At 47.9% G+C, this 21745-nt stretch overlaps 1 protein-coding gene and 1 long non-coding RNA gene across 2 annotated transcripts; both read left to right on the top strand.

Moving 5' to 3' along the window:
- Positions 1–8395: 8395 nt before the first annotated feature.
- Positions 8396–9292, top strand: LOC135369406 (speckle-type POZ protein-like). Its single transcript, XM_064602999.1, has one exon. The coding sequence runs from the start codon at positions 8396–8398 to the stop codon at positions 9290–9292; it is 897 nt and encodes a 298-aa protein (XP_064459069.1).
- A 1596-nt stretch (positions 9293–10888) lies between these two features.
- Positions 10889–13438, top strand: LOC135369345 (uncharacterized). Its single transcript, XR_010415087.1, has 2 exons — positions 10889–11210; positions 13098–13438. It is a non-coding gene; the product is annotated as an uncharacterized LOC135369345 (long non-coding RNA).
- The last annotated feature ends 8307 nt before the right edge of the window (positions 13439–21745 follow it).

The raw sequence follows: 21745 nt of genomic DNA, 5'->3' as shown, positions 1-21745 counted from the left end.
GATACAGCTCTCGCTTCACGGTATTGTCCTAACAACCTCCGTCGTACTGAACAAGAATACTCAGCTAGTACCGGCAGAGGTAGCCCCAGATAGATTTGATTGCCCACAAATCTGTTCCTGGCAAAATGACAACAAAGTGAAACCGCTTACCAGCTGCATCCTGAAGTCGTGGATCCCATTCCGCCGCTGATCACCAGTTGTTGCGAACCGCCGTATGGTAGCGATGGCCGGATTCCCCAACACCCTGGACCGGAGTGCAGCCAGACAGACGACAAGATAACAGGAACAACATAGAAAGTGTATTTCGGGTTATGTACAAAAGGGATCTGCTTTGGCGGGACAGCGCGGCCGCTTAAATAGGAGACGTCCATGAGAATAAGGTCACAGCCTTGAAGTGGGTTCTCGGAATGGGGAATTCCGTTCCCTTTTGACGAAGGTGCTTCTCTGGCTTGACCAAGATGGTTTCCGATGGACGGGGAGGTGGCCGAAAATGGCGAGTCGTAACAATAATGAGGATTTGTACCGCATATTTCGAAGAGTTTCTGTGCACAGTTGCATGCATATTTTGGGAGTTTATAGCGCATATTTATCCGCCCTCTACATATCAGTATGGTGTTCGAGACCCAGGACATTGCAGGATCGTAATATTCAGTACCACTGTGCTGTAATAAAACTTCGCGTTCTCTTCCAACTTCTCGGGAATGGAGTGGAGTTCATAACTCGAAATTATACCATCATGTCAGACGAACAAACTGCTTATGTTACAGTGCCTGCCGTGTAGCCTTACATATCCCCCAAAGTGCAATGTAATTGTGTAATTGTATTGATGAATATACGACGTTATCATCATTCTATCATCACTATTTTCTTTTAGGTTTTTGACCAAGCTACTTTGGGCAGGTGCTACGATGGGGTATGCTACGATAACCATGTGTATGATAGGTTGGCCAAGCTAAGACGTAAGTGTATACAGTCGGACCTCGTTTTATGAACCCTCGATATACGAATTCCCTCAACTTACGAACGGCTCCACAGGGAACCAAACTTTTTCCGTGTATTTTGACCTCGTTTTACGAACCCTCAATATCCGAACTATGAACGGATTATTAGGGAACGGACCCAAAGTAGACAAGCCATTCTGACCTCGATATACGAACGGGCGTTATGAACGTACAGAGGACAGGCCAATGGACCGGAGGATAATGAAAGTTCCTCAGTACATGCTGTCAAGGTCCAACATACAATGTCCCAACGCCACCACGTTCCACAAACATGATTCACCATTTCCTGAAAGTATAATTCCGGCGTTTACAGCCGAACGGTTGTGAGTTTGGACCAGGTCTCCGAGATGGAAACATCTTGCCGTTCCAAGAGAAGGCGTTCAGTCCTGACAGCCGGGGACAAGGGTGATATTTGCCGTTGGAAGCAGTCTCATCCGCGCGCGATACGGTACTTTGAGGACCGGGTGGATGAGTCAAGTGTCAGACTTCTGTCATCTCTTCTAAACAGGATAGACGCGGCAGAAAGTATGGTGCAAAGCACAATTACGCAGTATTTTCAAAGATAAAACTTATTCAAATCAATTTCCCGTGGCTTGGTGGGGTATTTGTGCACTGCACACCTCGGACCTCGATTTACGAATACCTCGATTTACGAACGATTTTCTGAGAAACGAAGGGTGTTCGTAAAGCGAGGTTTGACTGTACTTCACTGGCTCAGGATGTTGTAATATCAACACAGAATCACCCCACTGTGCGAAGACGGACCACGTGTTTTTTTTTTCCCTCACGACCACAGCAGAAGTAGTGAAAAAGAAAGGTGCACTATATATGCTTGTCACCAAAAGATTTTGCAGACATACGCTAAAGGCTGCGCGGATGACGCGGAAAAGGAAAAGTCGGACCTTTTGCGAGAAATCGAGTAGATCACAAATGGGACTTGTCACCAAAGAAAGCAGCCATAAAATTATGCCACTAATGGCGCACTATAGTGCAGAAATTTCTCCTCGCGGGAATCAAAAATGACGTTAAAAGATAATCTACCCAGCGGGTGACTTGTGGTTGAATCGGAACGCGATTTCGAAAAGGGTGTGAGGTAACCTAGGTTATAATCACAAAAACGAGACACACACCAAACTGATCACACAAAGCCTTCAAAGTATGAGAAAATTAGGTACGGTGCTGGACAAAAGCCTACGGAACACGCTCCCGCACACTCCTTCTTGAGAGTGACACGCTAGCAGCGAATGGGACCGTTGCGGACTTAGAGACAAGTGCCTAGGTAACCCAGTCACCTGTCTGCAAGTCCGTGCCGTACCAGTCGCTGGTAGCGTGTCAATCTGAGGAAGTAACGCGCCGGAACGTGTTCCACAGACGTTTGTCCAGCACTGCACCACTTTACCTTTGCAGTGAATTCTTTCTCTGCAATAAAACGAGATCCAGACTGTGCATTTCCCTTCTGCTTCCCTGGAGATCAATAGTCACCTGTACCAGCGGCATGGCCGAGTGGGCTAAGGCGTCCGCTCGTTGGTGGTAACCAAGGTCGTGCTGTAGACTGGGAGGTGGTGGGTTCGAATCCTACCGCCGGCTGTGCTGTCTGAGGTTTTCCCTGGGTTTTCCGAAGACTTTCCAGACGAATGTCGGCACAGTTCCCCCTGAAGTCGGCCCAGGACGCACACTAATCCCCCTGTCCCCCTCTCCTTCCTGCTGTCCTCTCTCCGTCTGTCCACATCTGTACGCCGCTCATAGCCACAGTTGCTTCGCGGCGCTAACACCCAATCAAAAAAAAAATAGTCACCTGTGCCGGGTTAAGTAACTGGGGAACTTTCGATACATGGCAATATTCCAGATGGGATTATAAAGAGGTGCGTCACAAAAGGCATCCTGCAAATGATGACCAGGGACGTGCCCTGAGAGCGGTTTCTCTCCTCCGATTACTTATCCGTGAATGTCGTCCTGCTCTCTCGACCCCCATAGTTTACATTCTGTTTAAAAAACACCACCAGCAGTCGGAGCGTCATCCTTATACGAACGTCAATTTATTCTGCAGCGCCTAAAACTGAGATGCCGTGCGGACAAGGGCACGACTATTTATATGTAAGTATTGAGACGTAAAATGTTAGTTATTTCCTGTTGGCCAAGCGCAAGCGCGCAACACGAAAGAGAACTGCGCGCGTGAGCACATAAATTTAAGACATTTTGCGGCTCTAAATCGTTTCTATTGCAAGCGAAACAGCAAAAAAGAAAAAGAGAGGGAAGGCACTTGGGAGGGCATACGCGTAAAACGTCAGATCAGTACATCACTTCGGGAACGATTTACTTCGAATGCTACAAGGCCGATACAGCTACACCGCGCTAACCCCATGTCCTGTGTTCAGTCTTTGTTCTTTGAGAAGCATTTGCCACTCAGAAATAGTAAACACCTAAACTAAAGCAGCCGCAAACGCGAAAGTGGTAGAAATAATGTACTAAATAGTTCGGCGTTCTCTTCTGCGCGCAATCCCATGCTCGTATACCACGCATCTCTTTCTGCACATCACAGTATAGCATGACATGTTACAAGTAACCGTAATTGACTTGCATGCAGAATTCCAGGGGACCATTCGGCTGCCATTTTTACTGCTACGCACGTCCCCACAACATCGCAAGACGTCCCGACGGCAACGTCTGTCTGGTAAGGAAAATAGGAGCAAACCTTTTCAAACATTTGCACGTTCGTCAAGCCCATTCTCAGTGTTTTCTATGACGTAAAGGTGCACAAGAAGGTCATTCGCATTAACAATTTGGGACGCAACGGAACGCTACGCCGGATCCACGTCTTCAAAAGCCCGAGGAAAAGTTTCATTCGCACAAACAGGCAGAATCACTTTGAGGGGCACCTACATGCAGGCGTGCTCTGTTGGCTTTTCTCTAGCGCGGTGGTTTGCCCACTCTGCTACCCAGCGATCTATAAAAACATAAAATATTGGGTGGCGACAACAACCACCCGCCCGACCTCACTTCACGAACAGTAGCATACAAAGCTGACGCTGAAATTTGACGTGGCAGTCAGTATTGTCAGCGTGAATCAGAGAGGCTAAGGATCCCAAACAAGAGCTAGTGCAAACACGGATGGCTGTTGCTGACGTTTAAATCGGGTTTGTCTATTGCAGCACCGTTTATCAACAACCACGACTTCATTTTGAGATGATGAATGGGAGTTTCATCGAACGGGCGATACGCTACCCCAGTGCTGGTGTTGAAGTGGAGAACGAACTATAATGAGTCCGTGCACAATAAGGATCAAAATCCGTTGACTTCTCAAAACGATGAACAGAGTATGAGAACTGTAAATGTCATTATAATTATAATTGGGAGTTTACGTCGCGAGACAACGAAGATCATGAGCGACGCCACAGCGGTCGGTCTGTGGATTGCTTTTGCCCACCTGAGGGTTCTTTAACGTGCGATGAAAGTTCACCACACGGCACCCCGTATTTAACGTCCCTCGCGGAAGACGGCGTGTTTAAGCAACTTGTACCCTGCCACCAAGTTGCTGGCGTCCTCGGCCGGGTTCGAACCCGCGATCTCGGGATCAGAAGGCGAACACGCTACCGAGTGAGCCGCCGAGGCCGGTACTGTAAATGTCAGTTTCATAAAGTGAAAATTGGTGCGGATAGTTGTTTCATATTAAAAACCCCTTTTTTTTTAAGTTTTTCTCGTTTCCTTTTCTTTTCTTTCTCTTTTTTTTTTACGTGGACACTTTTTGTCAACTGGGATGTGAGTTTGAAAAGTGACTATACGTCTACCTCTGAATTGTTCAGGGCCACAGCGAGAGACCCGAACAGATTGGTGCGTGGAAGACCATCGCGCAGGGTACGCGCAACTTGCCATATTCTGGCGTGTCTGTTGAAAAGCGAAAGAGCGTCTCACAAAACCGGCGCCAACGCAGTCGATCAAGGGCTGTCAACTTATGTTGCACAGCTCTAAGTGAATGACGCGCTGCGACAATATCGGAAAGTAAACCCGTGCACCCAGCTCTCGTCTCAGCTTTTCTATGGCAAACACGTAGCTGTTCCAGGTGGGGACTTGAGCCCGTATGTCCTGCTGCAACAGGTACATGTTTCAAGGGCTCACGAAGAGTTCGCCACTAGCATTGAACGTAGTTCAACGCTACCAAACTCGTGGCGCTGTCGAACAGGTAGAGGTCTGACCTCTACCTGTTTGTAAACAAATGACGTCATAATGTTCGACAGCGCCACGAGTTTGGTAGAGCTAGTGGCGAACAAGGTCGCGCCCGAAAGCCACGGTCTTGAGGGGATTACCATGGTCTCTGAAAAGGACGCGACATTCGGTCCTACTTTTCTTTCAATAGGAGGCAGCGAACAATTGCCCTTTCGTGGAACCCAGCTCTCCCCTTCCGATCTGTTTTGGTTTCGGTGTGTCTACCAACGTCATGATGACGTCTCTCGGGTAGAGGTTTATTAACGCGCATGCTATAGAGTGTTAGGCAGAAACGCGTACGGTGCAGGTGTGGAAGTTGGGGGCGAAACAGTGCTGGTTCGCCCCCAGCTCGACTGCTAGTCAACCTACGACGTGTGGCGTTCAGCATGGCTGAGACAAGTGGTCAAGTTTTCTAATAGTGCCTTCCGGAGGAAACAGAGCTAATTAAAAGGGCACAAGCCAGCCGACGCGCTGCATATTGAGGCAGCGTTTCAGTGAAACCGACGACTAAACTAAAAAACTACGAGGTCTAAACTGAAACAAAGAAGGACAATACTAATTTTGTGACTACCAGCTCGGCTGTCGTTGACTGAAGTTGGTCGGGGGTGGAAAATTAGGGGAATATTTTGCGTGGTCGCGCAATGAAATCCTCAGCTGACGGTAGCGTGCTGCGCAGTCTAGTTCTCCCGTTTGTCCCTGTGTTTATCCTCGTTGTTTTGCAATAGATCCGTGCCAGCCAGTGGACCTCTGTACGAAGTTACGTAACAAGCATTTCCATAAACTGTTTTGTTTCAGAATCCGAGGACGGCTCTCAAGGGCGGATGTAAAAGCGGCTACTGCGTAGCTGGTTACCAGAGAATTTGAGCGGAGACGAGCGTCAGAATGACATTTGTACGCAAAGCACTGTCTTCCCCAACGCTATTAAACGCAACATTCATCCTAGAAGTTTTCTTTCCGTGTAACATGAGTGCTCCTTCCCAGCGGTGAGACACCCCGTGTCATAGTCATATGGTTCATCGTGGTATGAAAGACACAACAATTAATAGACCTAAACTGAAAACAGATAGTGGAAGAAGTCGTCATCTATAGTTATAATAGTAATTGGAAGTGGATTTGCATGTAACGTGGCAGTTATAGCGGTGGCATATTCGCGCATTGCCTGACCGTGCTTGTCACGGAGCTCGTCGTTGGGGGACATGCACTGACTAAAATCTGGAGCTCCGTGGCTAGTTAAGATTCGGACTCGGCGGGTCAAACGGATTACGGTCAGTGGCTGAACGATTGGACTCAAACACAGAGCTAGATCCAAACACTTATTATCGTTCACACGTAGGTTGCGAAAAGTCAAGATTAACACACAGCTACCGCTTACGGGTACTCCGAGAAAAAATGGTGTCGCCGCAACTCCTTTATGACTTGTCCCTTAGAACACTCCCATTTGGAGTAAAACCTACACCTTCCTGGAGGGAGTTCCACTTTACTCCATGTCTCAGGAGTAACCATGACACCGGTTACAGGTATCACGCTGACACCGTGAAACAGATTTATGCCAGCACCCCTGCAACTGCCTTAGAATCATCCGTGAAATTGCTGACTTCGAATATCTGTGTATCCGCTTATAAGTAACTCGTCATAGGATATACTCGACGGAGATGGGAAAAGTCGTTCGTGAAAGAGGAAGGGAAGTGTCATGATGGTGTACAAGAGGTAGGGGATGTGATACCTCCATCTAGGATAGTTCGGTAGTCCTTACGGAACTACTCGTTAGAAAAAGAACATCCGAGCTTCCCTCAGTAACCGCCATTGGGCGAAAGAAAAATTCTTTCCCGGAACAGCACCGCAAGCGGTACTGCCCCGACGACCTTGTTATCGACCGCGCCGTTCAAAGACACGGTTCACCCAGGGGCGGACCGCGCTATCAAGGGCCCCCTCTCCGGTATATGAGGGACCAGCTCCCATTTGCCCCCCTCCACCGGGGTGGGTCTAGGGGTGGGGAACTGCGAAGATTCTTCGAAGGGGCCTGAGACGTCTTCTTGTCGTCGGGATGTCTTCTGGGGTGTTCCTCGCCGTCACACCGTGGCACGCAACACTTGCACACGTCACACAAATAAACTAACTAGCTGTGCAGTAGCCTGAACTAGACAATTCAGAGCGATCGTCGAGGCACACCGCTACTTAAAACAAACTATTGCCGCCGCCACTCTTCTCAAACTTCCCCGGCGGGAAAACCGCGGCTACCCCCATCGCCATTGACATCCTTCCGTCTTCCACGCCAACAACGGGGCGAGTCCCTTGTTGCGGACGTCGGGTCAGGACCCTCTGAGTGGTAGCTTGGCCATCCGAGCAGGAATGAGGCGAACGAGGTGACGTTGTTTATTACAGCGTGGTGAGGACAAAAAACATACAGAAAGGAACGAGCTTATATACCTGTCTGATAATCGTCGGAAAAGGTCCATTGGACCTTAGGTCTAAGGTTGGACTTAGACCTAAGAACATAACCCTTCCGGTGCAGTGTTCTATTGACGAAGTTGTCGAATCAGGTATGAAGCAAAAATTCTACGACCACCTTCACTTTGCCTCCGCATGCGCACCAGCTACGTACCGATATCTCGGTATTGATGGCAAAGCTATTTTCTTTCAGACCAGCAGCACCAGACGTATAGGCATTGGAAACGAACCAAAGCTCGGTTTTATGGACGCCATAAGAACACTCAGGGACGCATGGATTGTTTCCAAGGGCTGGTTAACGTGATGTGTAGTTGATGATGATGTTCGTAAATCTGAAAGGCTGTGCCCGCAAAGGCGCCCTGCATACATATGTGTAGTCCTGTTCACCAGACACAAAATCTGAAGTGGACGAGGAGAAGAACGAGAAGATGACAGCCGCCGCCACCACGTGCACCTTTTTAGTGCGACGATCCTGCTCGAGGAGCAAAAACAACAACAACAACGGTCTCGAATACGACCTACACGACGTATCCGTTGAAATTCTCCAGAGGAAGTAAAAAAGGAAGGCGTTTCCTGCAAGTGCATGATTGGTCGCAAGGTCTGCTTCGAGGTTTATACTAGGCATGGCTTCTGCAAGAACGAACACCTACTCACGGAGCTTCAGTTATCAACAATATAGAAAGTCGACGTGCCGACATACGTGGGTGATCAAAGATTTCAGTCTTGTGGCGAAAGATAGCTACGTAATGAGCGGGAAATTCTCTCCAGAAGCTGACAGCGCAAGGGCGTGGCGTATGAAACTATGGATGGACGACTACACCTGCGACTGCAAATTGTACTTAATATTTCTTGGTACTGGTGTAGTTAGGGCTAAATGCGACTTCTGGATAGTGGACGGAAACGGCTTGAAAACAAACCAGAAGATCATGGAAGTTCAGAACGTTACGACAGAAATGCCGTGGTACTGCACCCTGACCAGTAGAGACCAACTCCTGAACACGTCGAATGGACTTTTATCTCACGACGTTCTTACTGTGAGTTGCGAATTGACGACCCTGGATCCCTGCGGCTCATCTGAGATCTGCACCGTCCAGAACCCACCTCGAGGGCCTTCTTTACTGGATGACATCGGTCGACTCATGGAAGATTGCGACCTCGCCGACATAACGCTGACTGCAGAAGACAAGGCCTTCCATGCTCACAAGAATATCCTGGCCATGAGGTCCCCCGTATTCCTGGCCATGTTCAAAAACAATATGAGAGAGACTCGAGTTGACCAAGTAGATATGGAAGACCTGTCTGCCGACGCGTTGGAAGGACTGATAACTTTCATCTACACAGACAGTGTACCAAATATTGATACTCTGGCGGTGGACCTCATACAAGCTGGTGAAAAGTACGACCTAAAGCGTCTCAAGTCGATGTGCGAGCACAGCCTCGCGTCCAATATAAGCGTGGATACAGCCGTGGAGGTTCTTCGTTTGGCCATGAGGCTAAACGCTGACGTGCTCAAAGCATTTGCTATCTCCTACATCAGTGCTCACACTGTCGACGTTGCAAAAACTGACGGTTGGACGGCAATGGTTGAGGAAGAGCCTCGACTCTTGGAATTGTTTATTCCTGTGAGGAGCAGGGCAGAGTGAGTTATATTCCAGATCACGGCGAGGAGTGGTTGAAGAACGGATGACACGTGCTTCTTGACGAATCTGGGGGCGCTTCGCTGGTGCTCGATCCTTCGTAATGCCACTACGTATTTGGAATAACAAATTGCATCGTACTTGTGTGATAAACAACAAATCTTCATAGATGTCTGGTCTTTTTTTTGTCGGTTTTCCAGCCTTTTTTAACGCCCACCGATACTTTACTGATGGCCGGCAGATGAGTGGGAGAACTAAAGTGCCCGTTACTTGGCAACCCTTTTGTATAGAGCTTATTCTAATCACCTTGTATCCGCATTCTTCCTTACACCACGTGTTGATGTGTGTGTGTTATTTTTCTATTTATGCTGTTTATTGTTATTGATATTATTTGACATTGTTCGCTGCAGTGCCTGGACGGGAGTGCGGTCCACCGTGGCGAGCGAAACGAGCTGCTTGCGAGGCAACTAATGACAAAGAATTGTCATTCAAAATGCGTGCTAGAAATTAGGTAACTCTTCATCTTTACGCTGTTCTCAGTCGCGTCTACATCTGTTCGCAGTATTCACCGTAAATCCCAAAATCCCGGGATTTTTCTCAGAAAAACTACGGGATTTTAGGACGTGAGAAACAGCCGGGGTTTCGGGATTCGGAATATCTTGGATCCCAACACTACAAAAGCGCAAGTACAGGAAAGAAGCAGTCCGGATGACAGCACACCGACTAGCAAAATGCCGATCTCAAAGGGATTGAAAAATGACCGCAATGTAGGTACTTCGGTAAAGGATCTGTCGCCACGATAGAAACTATCCTGTTTGGGGTACTCAAAAACCTGAAACGTATTACGAAGAAGTATCAGCACAGTAGCCAGAAAGCAGCCAAGTCACCATCGCTCAAATTTCGGCGCTTATAGGTTGTGCGAAAGTAACCAAATCTGGCAACCATGCTCCGTACAGTGAGTCACTGGTGAACAGAGTTCAAAAAAGAGATGAAAGCATGCTTCAAAAACGGTGCAGCGCTCTTTTCTTTCTTAATCGCGGAGTTCCTCAGTAGGACCTCGACAGTGTAGCCAAAAACGGCACCTACAAGAGCCAACACCGATGATAAGGCAAAGGCCGAAACTGAAAGTAGCCAAAGTTAGCCACTAGTAGATTGGCTTTGGTCAACACGTGACCGACAGGGGCAAGGGTGTAGCCGTAGCACGCCTGAGCGTGGCCGACTACGGCAAGTTCCATCACCGCCACCATAGGGACAGACGCTTGAACGTTACCTACGTTAGAAATAGGCAGCAATAGGATAGGCCGTTAACTTGGTGCCTCTTACTACGGCAGGAGCAGGCAAACACCGATCTTAAAAATTTTAGAATAACAGTATCGTCAATTAAACTTTTGGATAACTTCATGGAATGACATCTTCCTCTTCCCCATCTTCATCCGTACCTTCCTACATGTTCAACTTGAACTACAACGGATCCCTGCGAAAGGCCTCAGGGCTGAATCACGAGGGTTTCTAAATAAAATAGTTTGGACGTATTGAGTATTGATTTTCAAAGAAAACTTCATAACAGCAATTGGAACTAATATTTCCTCTAAATAAGTCGTCTATAGAATCGAAGAGGCTGAGGAGACCGATTTTATGCACGAGCGAAGCGCTCGCTCGCCCTTCCACTCGCGGGGCTTCACTTCGCCAGTTCGCCCCTCGATTCGGACCTGTCCGGTTGCAGCCGCTGTTCCATTGCACCCGCTTCAGAACTGCGGTGTAGTGGCAACAAGAGGTGACCAAGCAATCCATCTCTGGGCACATCCTCTGTCCGACGATGGGGTCTCCAGCAAGGTCGTCGTCATCCATTCAGATGGTTTTCCAGGAGACCATGACAGTTATGCCTCAGCCTCCTCCTCCACCCCCTCCTGCGGCAACGATTGAGGTGATAAGCTCCTTATTAACGTCGTATTTCTCGGGAACTAGCTGCTGCAGTGACAAGGGAGGTACCGAAGTGCGATGTGCCGCGATTTTGTTCCCCTTGCGTACCCCTCTGAGGTACTACGTTCGGCTACCCGGTCAAGGAATGCAGCAATGTACGGGAGGTAGATGTTATTTCCATCACGGTGTGAGATTTTCGGCGTTCTTCGAAAGAAGAGGTCGAAGTTCCCTGCCCTACCCTTCGGCACGTGCGACATGCGTGCATGTAAAATCACGGCGCCATTATACGTTCGGAAAAGCGTGTCTAACATTGGTTTGGTCTGGTGAACTGTCCGTTCCGTTTACTTCGTACGCTTTATGTACAGGTCTATTAACGTCGAAAGCAACAAGTCTCGTATAAATATCACGCGCCATAAGAACTTAGAAACGCAAAATGGGTAGTTAATCCGTTGAGGCTGACAAGAACAAAAGAGAATGAGAATACGGTCTGTGTCACGAAACAGACTGAGGCAGGTCATGTGACACCACTAAGTTTTCTGTTTAGCTTTAGCTGTATGCATAAGCTACTGTATAAGTGGTTTTTTCCGCGTGGAAAATATTTTCGCGTTTTCGAGCAGAACTGCTTTGTGGATTGATTCGCGAGAACTTAAATTCGCGACACAGGTTTCCGGGAGTGCTTTGCTCTTGCATATCGTGCCGCCGTCAATACTCAGGCGTATTTCGGCACGTACTAAAGACATCCGTTGTTCACGTGGATTGCGGCATTCTAGGTCTATTCCTTTCTTCTCCTCACAGAGATGGCAGGAAAGGCCCTGTTAAATGGCCTTTAGGGACCCTGTAGGAGGCACAGCACTGGCCGTGTGCAAGTTAGCCAGTTTATTTTAGCAGTTATTTATTATCACTCGGGGCACTGACCAGTTCGGTTGAGATGTGGTACTATCATTCAAGCTGGTTTTGAGAATGCGGGGAAAGGCATGCTCTGGCTTCGTGGTATAGTGGTATATTGCATGTATAGTGCAAAGCGTTTATAGGAGTAACAAAAGCATGATGAATTTTCATTTCTTTTCATCTTGCATGATGGGATAAAACAATCTTCTGCGCTTGCTTAAACTGCCTACGCTACATGAAGTAGAAAGGGTCAGGTAGTCGCGGTATAGCGTCGAACGCCGAACGATTTTCGCCCTCATATGGCGTTGAGTAGAGTTATTCGCGACTTGAACTTAAATTCGCGATTTTGGAGGTGTGCGCGAAAAACGCGAAAAATAATTCCGCGCGAAAAAACCACTTCTACAGTATTCAACTTGCATTTTGCGTACAGTGTGTTAGAGTGTCTTCCAAAGTAGTAGGCGAAGCAGGCAAAGCTTGTATGAAGTCATTTGCTTTATTCATTCCTCACCTGCCCCACACTATTTACTTCACTGTCCTCCGTGGTCGGAACGGTCAGTATACTGTCGCAATTTATATCCTCGAATCTGCTAGAGCGATTTCTCTACTCAATTGTGAAGCCCAACTTCGTTGGCACAGTTTCAGCCGTTTCTACACTCTTAAGGGGGGCAACCAAATTTCCCCATCACTCCGTAAAAATGCTTCCTGAAAATGCTTACTTCCTGTGGAGAATTTTTTTCCTACAAAATAAATTGCCTCTGGACTTCAACTGCTAGCACCTTCCTCTCGCTTCGGCGCACTTCCACATGTCGCATTACGTAGTTGACCAATCATTGGTGTTCCCTTCCGTGACGTAATCATGTGCAGCACTGCAACTTCTCACAGCACTCACCGCGTCGCATCGTTCTTTGAACTTCTTTGAACTGAAAACCGTTCAGGAGTGTCCCAGGGGCGAGAAAAAAATCGTACCGCACTAAGGTTGGAGTTAATCGCTTTCTCCATACAGATCTTGACAGCTGACCCTATGGCGGGCGCCACGGTTGTGACCATGGGCTCTCCAGGCATGAATGTCCGAGCGACGATGTCGAACGAGGGAGTGAACATGCAAGTAACTAACGATTGTGCGCCCGGTTGCGGAGTTCAGGTGCCAGCAGCGCAACCTCGACGAAGCACGTCCACTACCCGTTTCGAGAGGCGAGTCATCATCGTGGACGGCACCGAAACGGTCGAAGAATACGAGAACGGACGACTGGTCAGAAAGACAGTTAATGGAAAACCCCAACCTGTTTAGTAGAATTTGGTCGATTGCGTGACATCGACTTGCCAGTAAAATTTCTTGCACTGTGGTGTCTTCTTTCATGTGTGGTTACTCGTCGGTGTGCTGATACACGGAAGAACAGGAGGCACTGAGTGATAAGTTGCGATGATCAACTGGTGTGTGAAATGGAGTCTAGCTCCGTAACCGGTGGTGTAACTCGTGGTCAGTATTGGCACTGTGTTGTACATAGCGGTGTTACCGTATACGCTATAGTATGTCTATATATAGGCTTTATTTCAAGATATAGAGGTCGCATGTTTGATGCCTCTATTTAGATTCAGGGTATGACCCAAATCCACTCTTCGAAAACTCATGGCTGTCACCCCAGTCAGACGGACTAATTTAGTGTCACTTTCAGCGAGTGACACTTTCACTTAGTGTCATTCCTATGCTGCCACACGGCATCTCTACCCCTGTCAGACGTACTAATTTAGTGTGACTTTCAGCGAGTACACTTGCAGTAAGTGTCATTCTTTCGGAGTCACACGGCATCTTTTAGTGACACTAAATGCAAAGTACACTTACGATGAAGTGAGTTCGCCAAATTCACTTCACTTTGGCTGCGACAATCAAGTACGTAGCCTCCACGGCAGGGATTGCGTAACAAAAAGCTTATTTTTGGAAAAGGAAAGAAACAACCCAATCGGAATTTATTTTTGGAAAAATTTGTTAAGACAGCGCTGATTTGTATAAGAAAGACGTAAGGATTTTTGGCGTGATTTACCGGTACTCTCGTTCACAGACTGCCCAGTAGAGTTCGTAATCCACTTCGCGGCAGCCATATTTGTTGACATTGCACGGTGGTTTAGTGTTACCGGCGAAATCGCGAAATACTCGCAGTGAAGCACTGAATAATGGAAGACAAAAAAGACAGGGCGTCGTGGTCTGAGATAGAAACCTATGCTATCAGTACATGAGAGGACCAAGCCAACGCCTCCTCTATAAATAGAGGAGGCGTTGACCAAGCGAAACGCTAAAGTGTATGCTGACATCGCGGGCCAGTTGCACGCGCAAGACATAGTAAAGACCACCAAAGAGGTGAAGAAGAAGATTGAACATTTGTGAAATAAATATACTTGTGTTGGTTCTCAATAATTATACTTATGACGTTCAATCGACTTCAACTGCGAAGAAAATATTTATGAAATGTCTCTGGACGTAAGAAAAATGATTTTACCTAGAAAGTATGGCGCACTCCCCGATGTTAGGTAGGAGTTCAAGCTCGCCCGTCGTCATCACCATGACCCCTTAGTGACACTTACTTATGCCGTGTAGCAGGAGCGTAGTGAAAGTGACATTACAGGACGGAGTGCACTTCAAATAAGTGACACTAAATTAGTACGTCTGACAGGGGTATTAGTGACACTCGGCAGAAAGTGCACTAACGACTTAGTGAGTTCCCCAAACTCACTTCACTTGTCTTCGGCGGACAAAGTGTGTAACCTCGAAGGCAGGCTTTGTGGCCCAGATAAAAATATTGAGAAAATGCGAGGGGTCCCGACACCACAATATTTTTGAAGGAGTATTTTCATCAGCGTGTTTATTTCATGTAAGTACAGTGTGAGATGGTGCCAAAAAACATGTTATTACTCTCGTTAACAGTCTGCGACAACTTCGCCGCCTCAGCAATCCAGCGGCGGCCATTTTTGTTGTGGCACATGTTTGAGGCCAATTTGTTTAATGTCGGAAGAAAATTAACAGGAAGTGTTTCTAAATCAAAGAAAACATTCTGAGGAAGGCTCTATGGCACACGCCTGGAAATTTTGCCTCCGTTTATTCTTATTTATCGTAATTGCCATCACTACACAAGTGACACTTACTTCAGCCGTGTAGCAAGCACGTAGTGAAAGTGCATTCGCTGGTTGGAGTGCACTACACGAAAATGACACTAAATCATCCCGTGTGACACCACAAGGAGCCTCTGCTTGCCGCTCCAAATCCTCGCCTGCATGATACAAGGGTCAGCACGCACTGCAGGACCAGCGGCATGGCCGAGTGGGCTAAGGCGTCCGCTCGTTGGTGGTAACCAAGGTGGTGCTGAAGACTGCGAGGTGGTGGGTTCGAATCCTACCGCCGGCTGTGCTGTCTGAGGTTTTCCCTGGGTTTTCCAAAGACTTTCCAGACGAATGTCGGCACAGTTCCCCCTGAAGTCGGCCCAGGACGCATACTAACCCCCTGTCCCCCACTCCTTCCTCTCTCCGTCTGTCCACATCTGTACGTCGCTCATAGCCACAGTTGCTTCGCGGCGCTAACACCAAATTTAAAAAAAAACACTGCAGGCACGCGCAATATCACTCACACAAGCGCTAACGCAGGTGACCAGTGATGGCATGTTTCCCGACATGGATCGAGTATCCACACTTGTAGCACAGTCCAAAAGACGCGGACGGAGACAAGGGCACTCAACAACTGCGTACTCCCAAATGAACAGCTCTAATGAGTATTTAACAAGTATCCCGCCTTTATCCTTTAGTGCACCGATCAAGAGATAGATCAACTGATGCTCGACTGATTCTTTTTGAGCACCGTTCATCGTTGCAAATTCGTGCGCAGGTCAAACAGGGTATTGCGCCGTGCAGGGCCGTGCAGGCATCCATGCCCCAAAACACGTATGCTATAGTTGGCAGAACTGCGTCACTTCACTTGCGTCCCCGTCTCTTTGGCTCCGTGACTCCGGTTTTGAGATGGTGTCACAAATTTTGAGTCGAGTTACGAGCACCGCAAGAGCGCTTGGCTGTTCAGTGGCACAAGTCAGGACTCCTTTGACTCTTCACACGTTCAAAGACCTGGCAGACGGTAATGGGTATGTGATATGTGATATATACGACCGCTTCACTCACTGCGTTCAGGAATTTTACTTTGGTTTTCTCTCCTTCCACTATTAGCTCAGAAATGAACACTGCTGTAAACGGCGTGGCTGAAGAGGTATTGATCTTTGAGGATTACTAGCGCTGAAATTACATCCATGCGCTCGTGCAAATCGGCCTGCACACGTCCGTTCAAGGCACATTGAATGGTCTTCAGCCCTTGAATGATTCGCTCCACATGAATATACGTACCCTGACCATCTCCGTATGTCTCGAACCAACTCGCGTGACTGAGTGGTTAGTGTGTTGGCCATGTCACGTCGAGATTGGGAGGTACCCGGATTCGAATTCCGGTGCTGGCTGTGGTTTTTCCTGCGTTTTCTTCAGACGCTGTCAGACATACGTTGGCACAGTTACCTTAGAAGTCGTCCCACGAGGCGCATTCCCTCAAAGCATTAGTCGTTACATTGCGTACCTCTGCCTGACCGACAATGGCGAGCCTTTTCAGTCGTACCACGACCACCGTACCTCTCGGTCATTTCAGCTTCTATGAAGTATTGTCCCTGCGAAAAGTGATGCTCCACGAATACAGTTCCAATTCCAGTGAAAACTTTGCCTGCGAGGATCACGTCACCTTTTCAAGGAGTTCAAAGGAGGCCACGGTACAGAGCGTCCGCAAAACAAATGGGCAGCACCAAACAGGTGCACTAAAGTTGTCACGTGGTCGTGCCCCAATTTATCAAATGTTGCGTCCTCACACGTTATTCGTCGCAGGGGCAGCATAATGCGACGCTTTTGTGTTCCGGATGGTTCAACTATAGAGTCACTAAATAGGGGTAGAGTATCGCATTCCTTGTCCGCGACAGAGCCGACGTTCGATGTCATTCATTGGTCCCGACCGTGTCACGTGGTTACTCCTTCCAAGAACGCGCCGTTCATGTTGAGTCCTCTCCGTCCAAAACCGGTTCGGTTGCGAGCTGGCTCGACTGCGCGCAGTTCTCCAGCGGAGAAGGTGGGGCTGACGTCCCGTTGCTAGGCGACGCAGCCGCGCAGGACCCAAGATGGCGGTCTCGCTCGCCGGCGTGGCTCAGTGTCGCTACTCTGCTCCGTATTTAGTGACTCTAGGTTCAACGACAAAACGCAAACTTCCACGACGCATTGCATACGGCACACAAACTGGGACACAGGTCTCATGTCGTTTTGATGGCGAGCTACCTCTCTTACAATGGTGGGGAAAATTGTTGGCATGTTGGTCTTCCGTTTTATTCGCCGTAAACAACGAGACACACTCGTAAGCCTCAAACGTCCAGAAACGAACGAATTCAAACAATTCAGGGAAAGGAGGTGCTGACGCCAGGAACCGAAACTGGCCCTTCCGATCTCCGGCCAGATATGCTAACCGCTACACAGAGCCTAGAGTCATTAAATACACTCTTAAAAAAGGGGGTGTGCTTTAGCTCCTTTCCTTGCCACATATATAACACGCTTTTGGAGAGTACAATTACACTCAAAAGGGTGTCTCCTCACTCCCTCAAGGGAGTAGCATAACACCTCCTCCCTGCCGGGGAGTAATATTACTCTCCAGTAGGGAGAAAGGTGTTATGCTACTCCCTTGAGGGAGTGAGAAGACACCCTTTTGAGCGTAATTGTACTCTCCAATAGGGTGTTATATATGTGGCAAAAAAAAGAGAGTTAAAGTACACCCTTTTTTTTAAGAGTGTAGGGGTACAGGGTATCGCATTCCTTTTCTGCACCGAAGCCGCCATTCGGTGTCCGCGATTGGGCCCGATTGTGTCACGTGGTTTCTCCTTCCAAGAACGCGCCGTCCAAGTTGTCCTCAATGCAAAACCGGCTTCCCGGGTTGCGCGCTGGCTCGACTATGCGTTGCAACACTGCACGTACGCCGTGATACTGTCCCAAACAGTGATTTCCCCAGAAATTCATTGCTGGGGGGTGGGTGCCGAGCTTTCAAGGGGGGGGAGGGGCGTTATGCTTGGTGAAGGTTCCACTTACGGAATTTTTCTAAGACACGGAAAGAACCGTGGCACAATTGTGACATATCTGCACAGATTTCCCGTTTTATTTGTACGTGTTATTACGTTAGAACACAGTACATTAGAATAGAGGTTCATTATGAACGGCATTTCGGCATTAAGATGCATAATCACACGTCCGACAAAGAAAAAAGACTAACACCTTGTCTCACGAAGCTCAATGAACACCTAGCACCCAACGGTGAAAACCGTAGGCGAAGAAAGCAGGATACCTCGCCTGATTGAGTTGGGTGCAAACCGTTCTTGATAATCCACATTGAGTTTGCGTGCCCGCACGCATTTTTGCTCGTATATGCGCGCAATATATGCATTCAACAGTCACTTTCAAATGATTTTGGAGAAATGCATGTTACGATCATCTGCACGACTGTGGTCCTACAGCCCAAGTTTGAGAGTACAGGATGTAATTCGCTGCGCCGGACTCACTACCAGAACGTGTTGGTAGGCCAGCTGGTGGTTGCTGGTGGGGTCACCTGAGAAATTTCAGGGGGATGTTGCAAAAATGCAGGGAGGGTGTACACCCCCCCTGGGGGGGGGCGTAGAGAAATCCCTGGTCCCAAACGTACCAAAGCAATGAGAGCGACTCGGTGGTATCGAATCAGAATGCACGGAGTCACCGCTCAGGCAAACCACCAGAGCGCCATAAAGCTAGCGTGCGGTGCTTATAGCACGCAGTTAATATTTGTAACATACTTGTAAAAATTGGAAATCGTAGAAATGGCAAAACAAATTGTACAATATTTGTGAAACTTTTTGTAGCAAGGAGGTGCTGCTTCCCTTGGCATTGATTGTTCCCTGCGCCGTGCGGGCAACTTTGGTAATATCTGTAAAAATGTTTGTAGAATTACGCAAAGATTAATGAACCCCCAGTATAGTGCAATTACTTGCAACGCGTTAAGTACAAGTCCGTAAATATATTGTCGAGATATTGACGACGCCGTGCGTCGAAATGACGTACTGTAGAATTACCATAGACGAGGATGTGTACGACGCAAAATGGGCACAGCAGGCATTCGTGTGTTCTTGTTGCCTGCCTTTCGTCTTCTGTGTTCTTGTTCTTCGGCTCTTTTTGTTTTTGTTTTGTTCTTTCACTATGTTACCAGGTGAGTGCATCTCACCAGCGTAGCTTATTCGCATTTTAATTTCAATGCCTTGTTCCTGTATTTTGACCACATCTTCTCATTAACCTAGTATGACTTTACCCAGATATATGTCTCTAACGTCCTGACATACATAGATCACGATGCGTCTCTTTGTTCTGCATTTTGCCCTTACTCCAGTCTTCTCTATATGACATTACATGAAATTCAGTCAGTGACAACAGCATATATGTTTCACTTTGCAGGCATGTTCTTCTTGACGATTCTTGTCCGTTGGCTGAGCCTTGCAGCCACGGCGCTTTTCGTCTGGCTGGCAATCACCGCGGACGACCTCGTCCTCACAGCGGTGTACACTCTCTGTGCCATCGCCTCCCTACTGATCTTCGTTCTTGGAGGCGATGAAATAACATGCGCTTGTTTGAAAGAAGAGACTGAAGACAACATACCTCAACTCACGGTCGACCACTCTGCATCGGCACACGCGCCATCAGGGTGGTCAGACGAAGGCACTGTGACTTTAACTATTGAGTGATGTGGTGCTGTGCTGTGGTTTGTAAATAGCTTTTTTTTTTGTACATAGCGTTTGTTAACATATAACTCAAAAGCAACAAAACAAAAACAAAAAACAAAAAATGGAAAATCAAACAAAAAGAAGAAAAAAAACAAAAGCAAAAAAAAAAGTCTTAACTTGTAAATAGCGTTTGGGGGGGGGGGATTTGGAGGGCGTGACTCAGTTGCATGACGACCTCATCCAACTGAGTCACAAGCGAACCGGCCTCCACGTGGCGCCCTCTGGAAACGGCAAACTTGCCGGCTAACAGGTTCGCACGCGAATATTTCTTCTGGTCTGGATTACTATAGTCAATTACTATAGTCTTTTCAATGTCATTGCCCCGGGCCTTGTTGACTTCATAAGTCACACATAGTTCGCACATAGTTTTCTAGTTTATTGATTGGACCTTTTTGTTGTTTTATTATTTTGATCATGCATTATATATTTTTCAATTTCAAAATTCGTTAACGACTATTTACAACTTCAGCCCTAACTCCTGGAAACTCAATTTCCATCGTTTCAACAGCCTTAGCTACCGAAAGCACGTACGTCTGCTCCAACCCTGCGTCCCTTGGCTGCTAGCAGATCTGTCTTTCATCCCAACCTGCTTAGAGGTCGTTACGTTGTCAGTTGCCACGTATTCGAAAAACAACGGGCACGATTACCCGATGATCTCCTGAGACGTGCACTATATACACGAACATAAAGAACGAAACGGGGAAGAAAAGCAACGCGATCGAGTTCCGTGAGGAGTTAAGTACCCGGTTGGAGCAGAGCGCATATCAAATGATAGCTAGTGGTCACAGCTCTCCCTGGCTGACAAAGACTGCAAGTGGTTTTCGGGACAGAACATTGAACAGCACGTCAAGGGCTTCAAAGGAAGGTAAAGGCGAAGATATAGTCCGACGTAACTGTGCTGCGCGTTCGCGCGCTGCACAGTTGCGCTACGCCGGGGGAACTCACACCCTCTATAGTCTAGAGGATAGCGCGGCCGGCGGCATTCAACGCGTTGGGACGTCGCCCGCGCAGAATAGAACATGTTCTATTTCTCGCCGACCGCGCTCCCGCAGTCACATCAGCGCAGTCGCAGTCGCGCTGCTGAAGTCACAGCGACTTTGCGCATGCGCAACGGTCGCAGGCCACTGCTGACGCGCGTCTGCCCATAAACGCATGTGTCCCGGATCGCTTTGCTTCGCGTGTCTAATTCGACTTTATTCGCCTGTAGCTTCGAGCGTCGTTCAACCCTACCGAATTCGTGGCGCTGTCGAACACTATGACGTCATTTGTTTACAGACAGGAACAGGTCTATTGTTCGCTGCCTGCTATCGAAAGAAAAGTAGGACCGAAAGTCGCGCCCATTTCAGAGACCATCGTAACCCCCTCAAGACCATGGCTTTCGGGCGCGACCTTGTTCGCTACCAGCTTTTAACGTAGTTCAACTCTACCAAATTCGTGGCGCTGTCGAACACTATGACGTCACAAGACGTCGACAAGGAAACCAGCCCTCCCCTTACGATCTGTTTTGGTTTCAGTCTCTCTGCCACCGTCATGACGACGTTTCTCGGATAGAGGTTTATTGCACTTTTACAATGCAGAAAAAAAGAAGAAAAAATCTTTGAGAGCACGGAATCTTAAAGAAGACGGGGCTGCAAAGGTCGTCCAAGCCAGATCTTGAAAGCAAGTACACGTGTGTGATTTGGATCGTGCATCCCTGGGGGAACAGGTACGAAACACTCCGAAACTATATGAACCATATACCTCAACAGAACAAATCGATCCCACGGAGGTCCCACGGAGGTCCCATGGAGGTCTTAAACGGGGT

Source organism: Ornithodoros turicata, chromosome 9, assembly GCF_037126465.1.
Source record: "Ornithodoros turicata isolate Travis chromosome 9, ASM3712646v1, whole genome shotgun sequence".
Taxonomy (NCBI): Eukaryota; Metazoa; Arthropoda; class Arachnida; order Ixodida; family Argasidae; genus Ornithodoros; species Ornithodoros turicata.
Note: the sequence above shows the minus strand (reverse complement) of the source record. Positions and strands in the feature narration are given on the sequence as shown.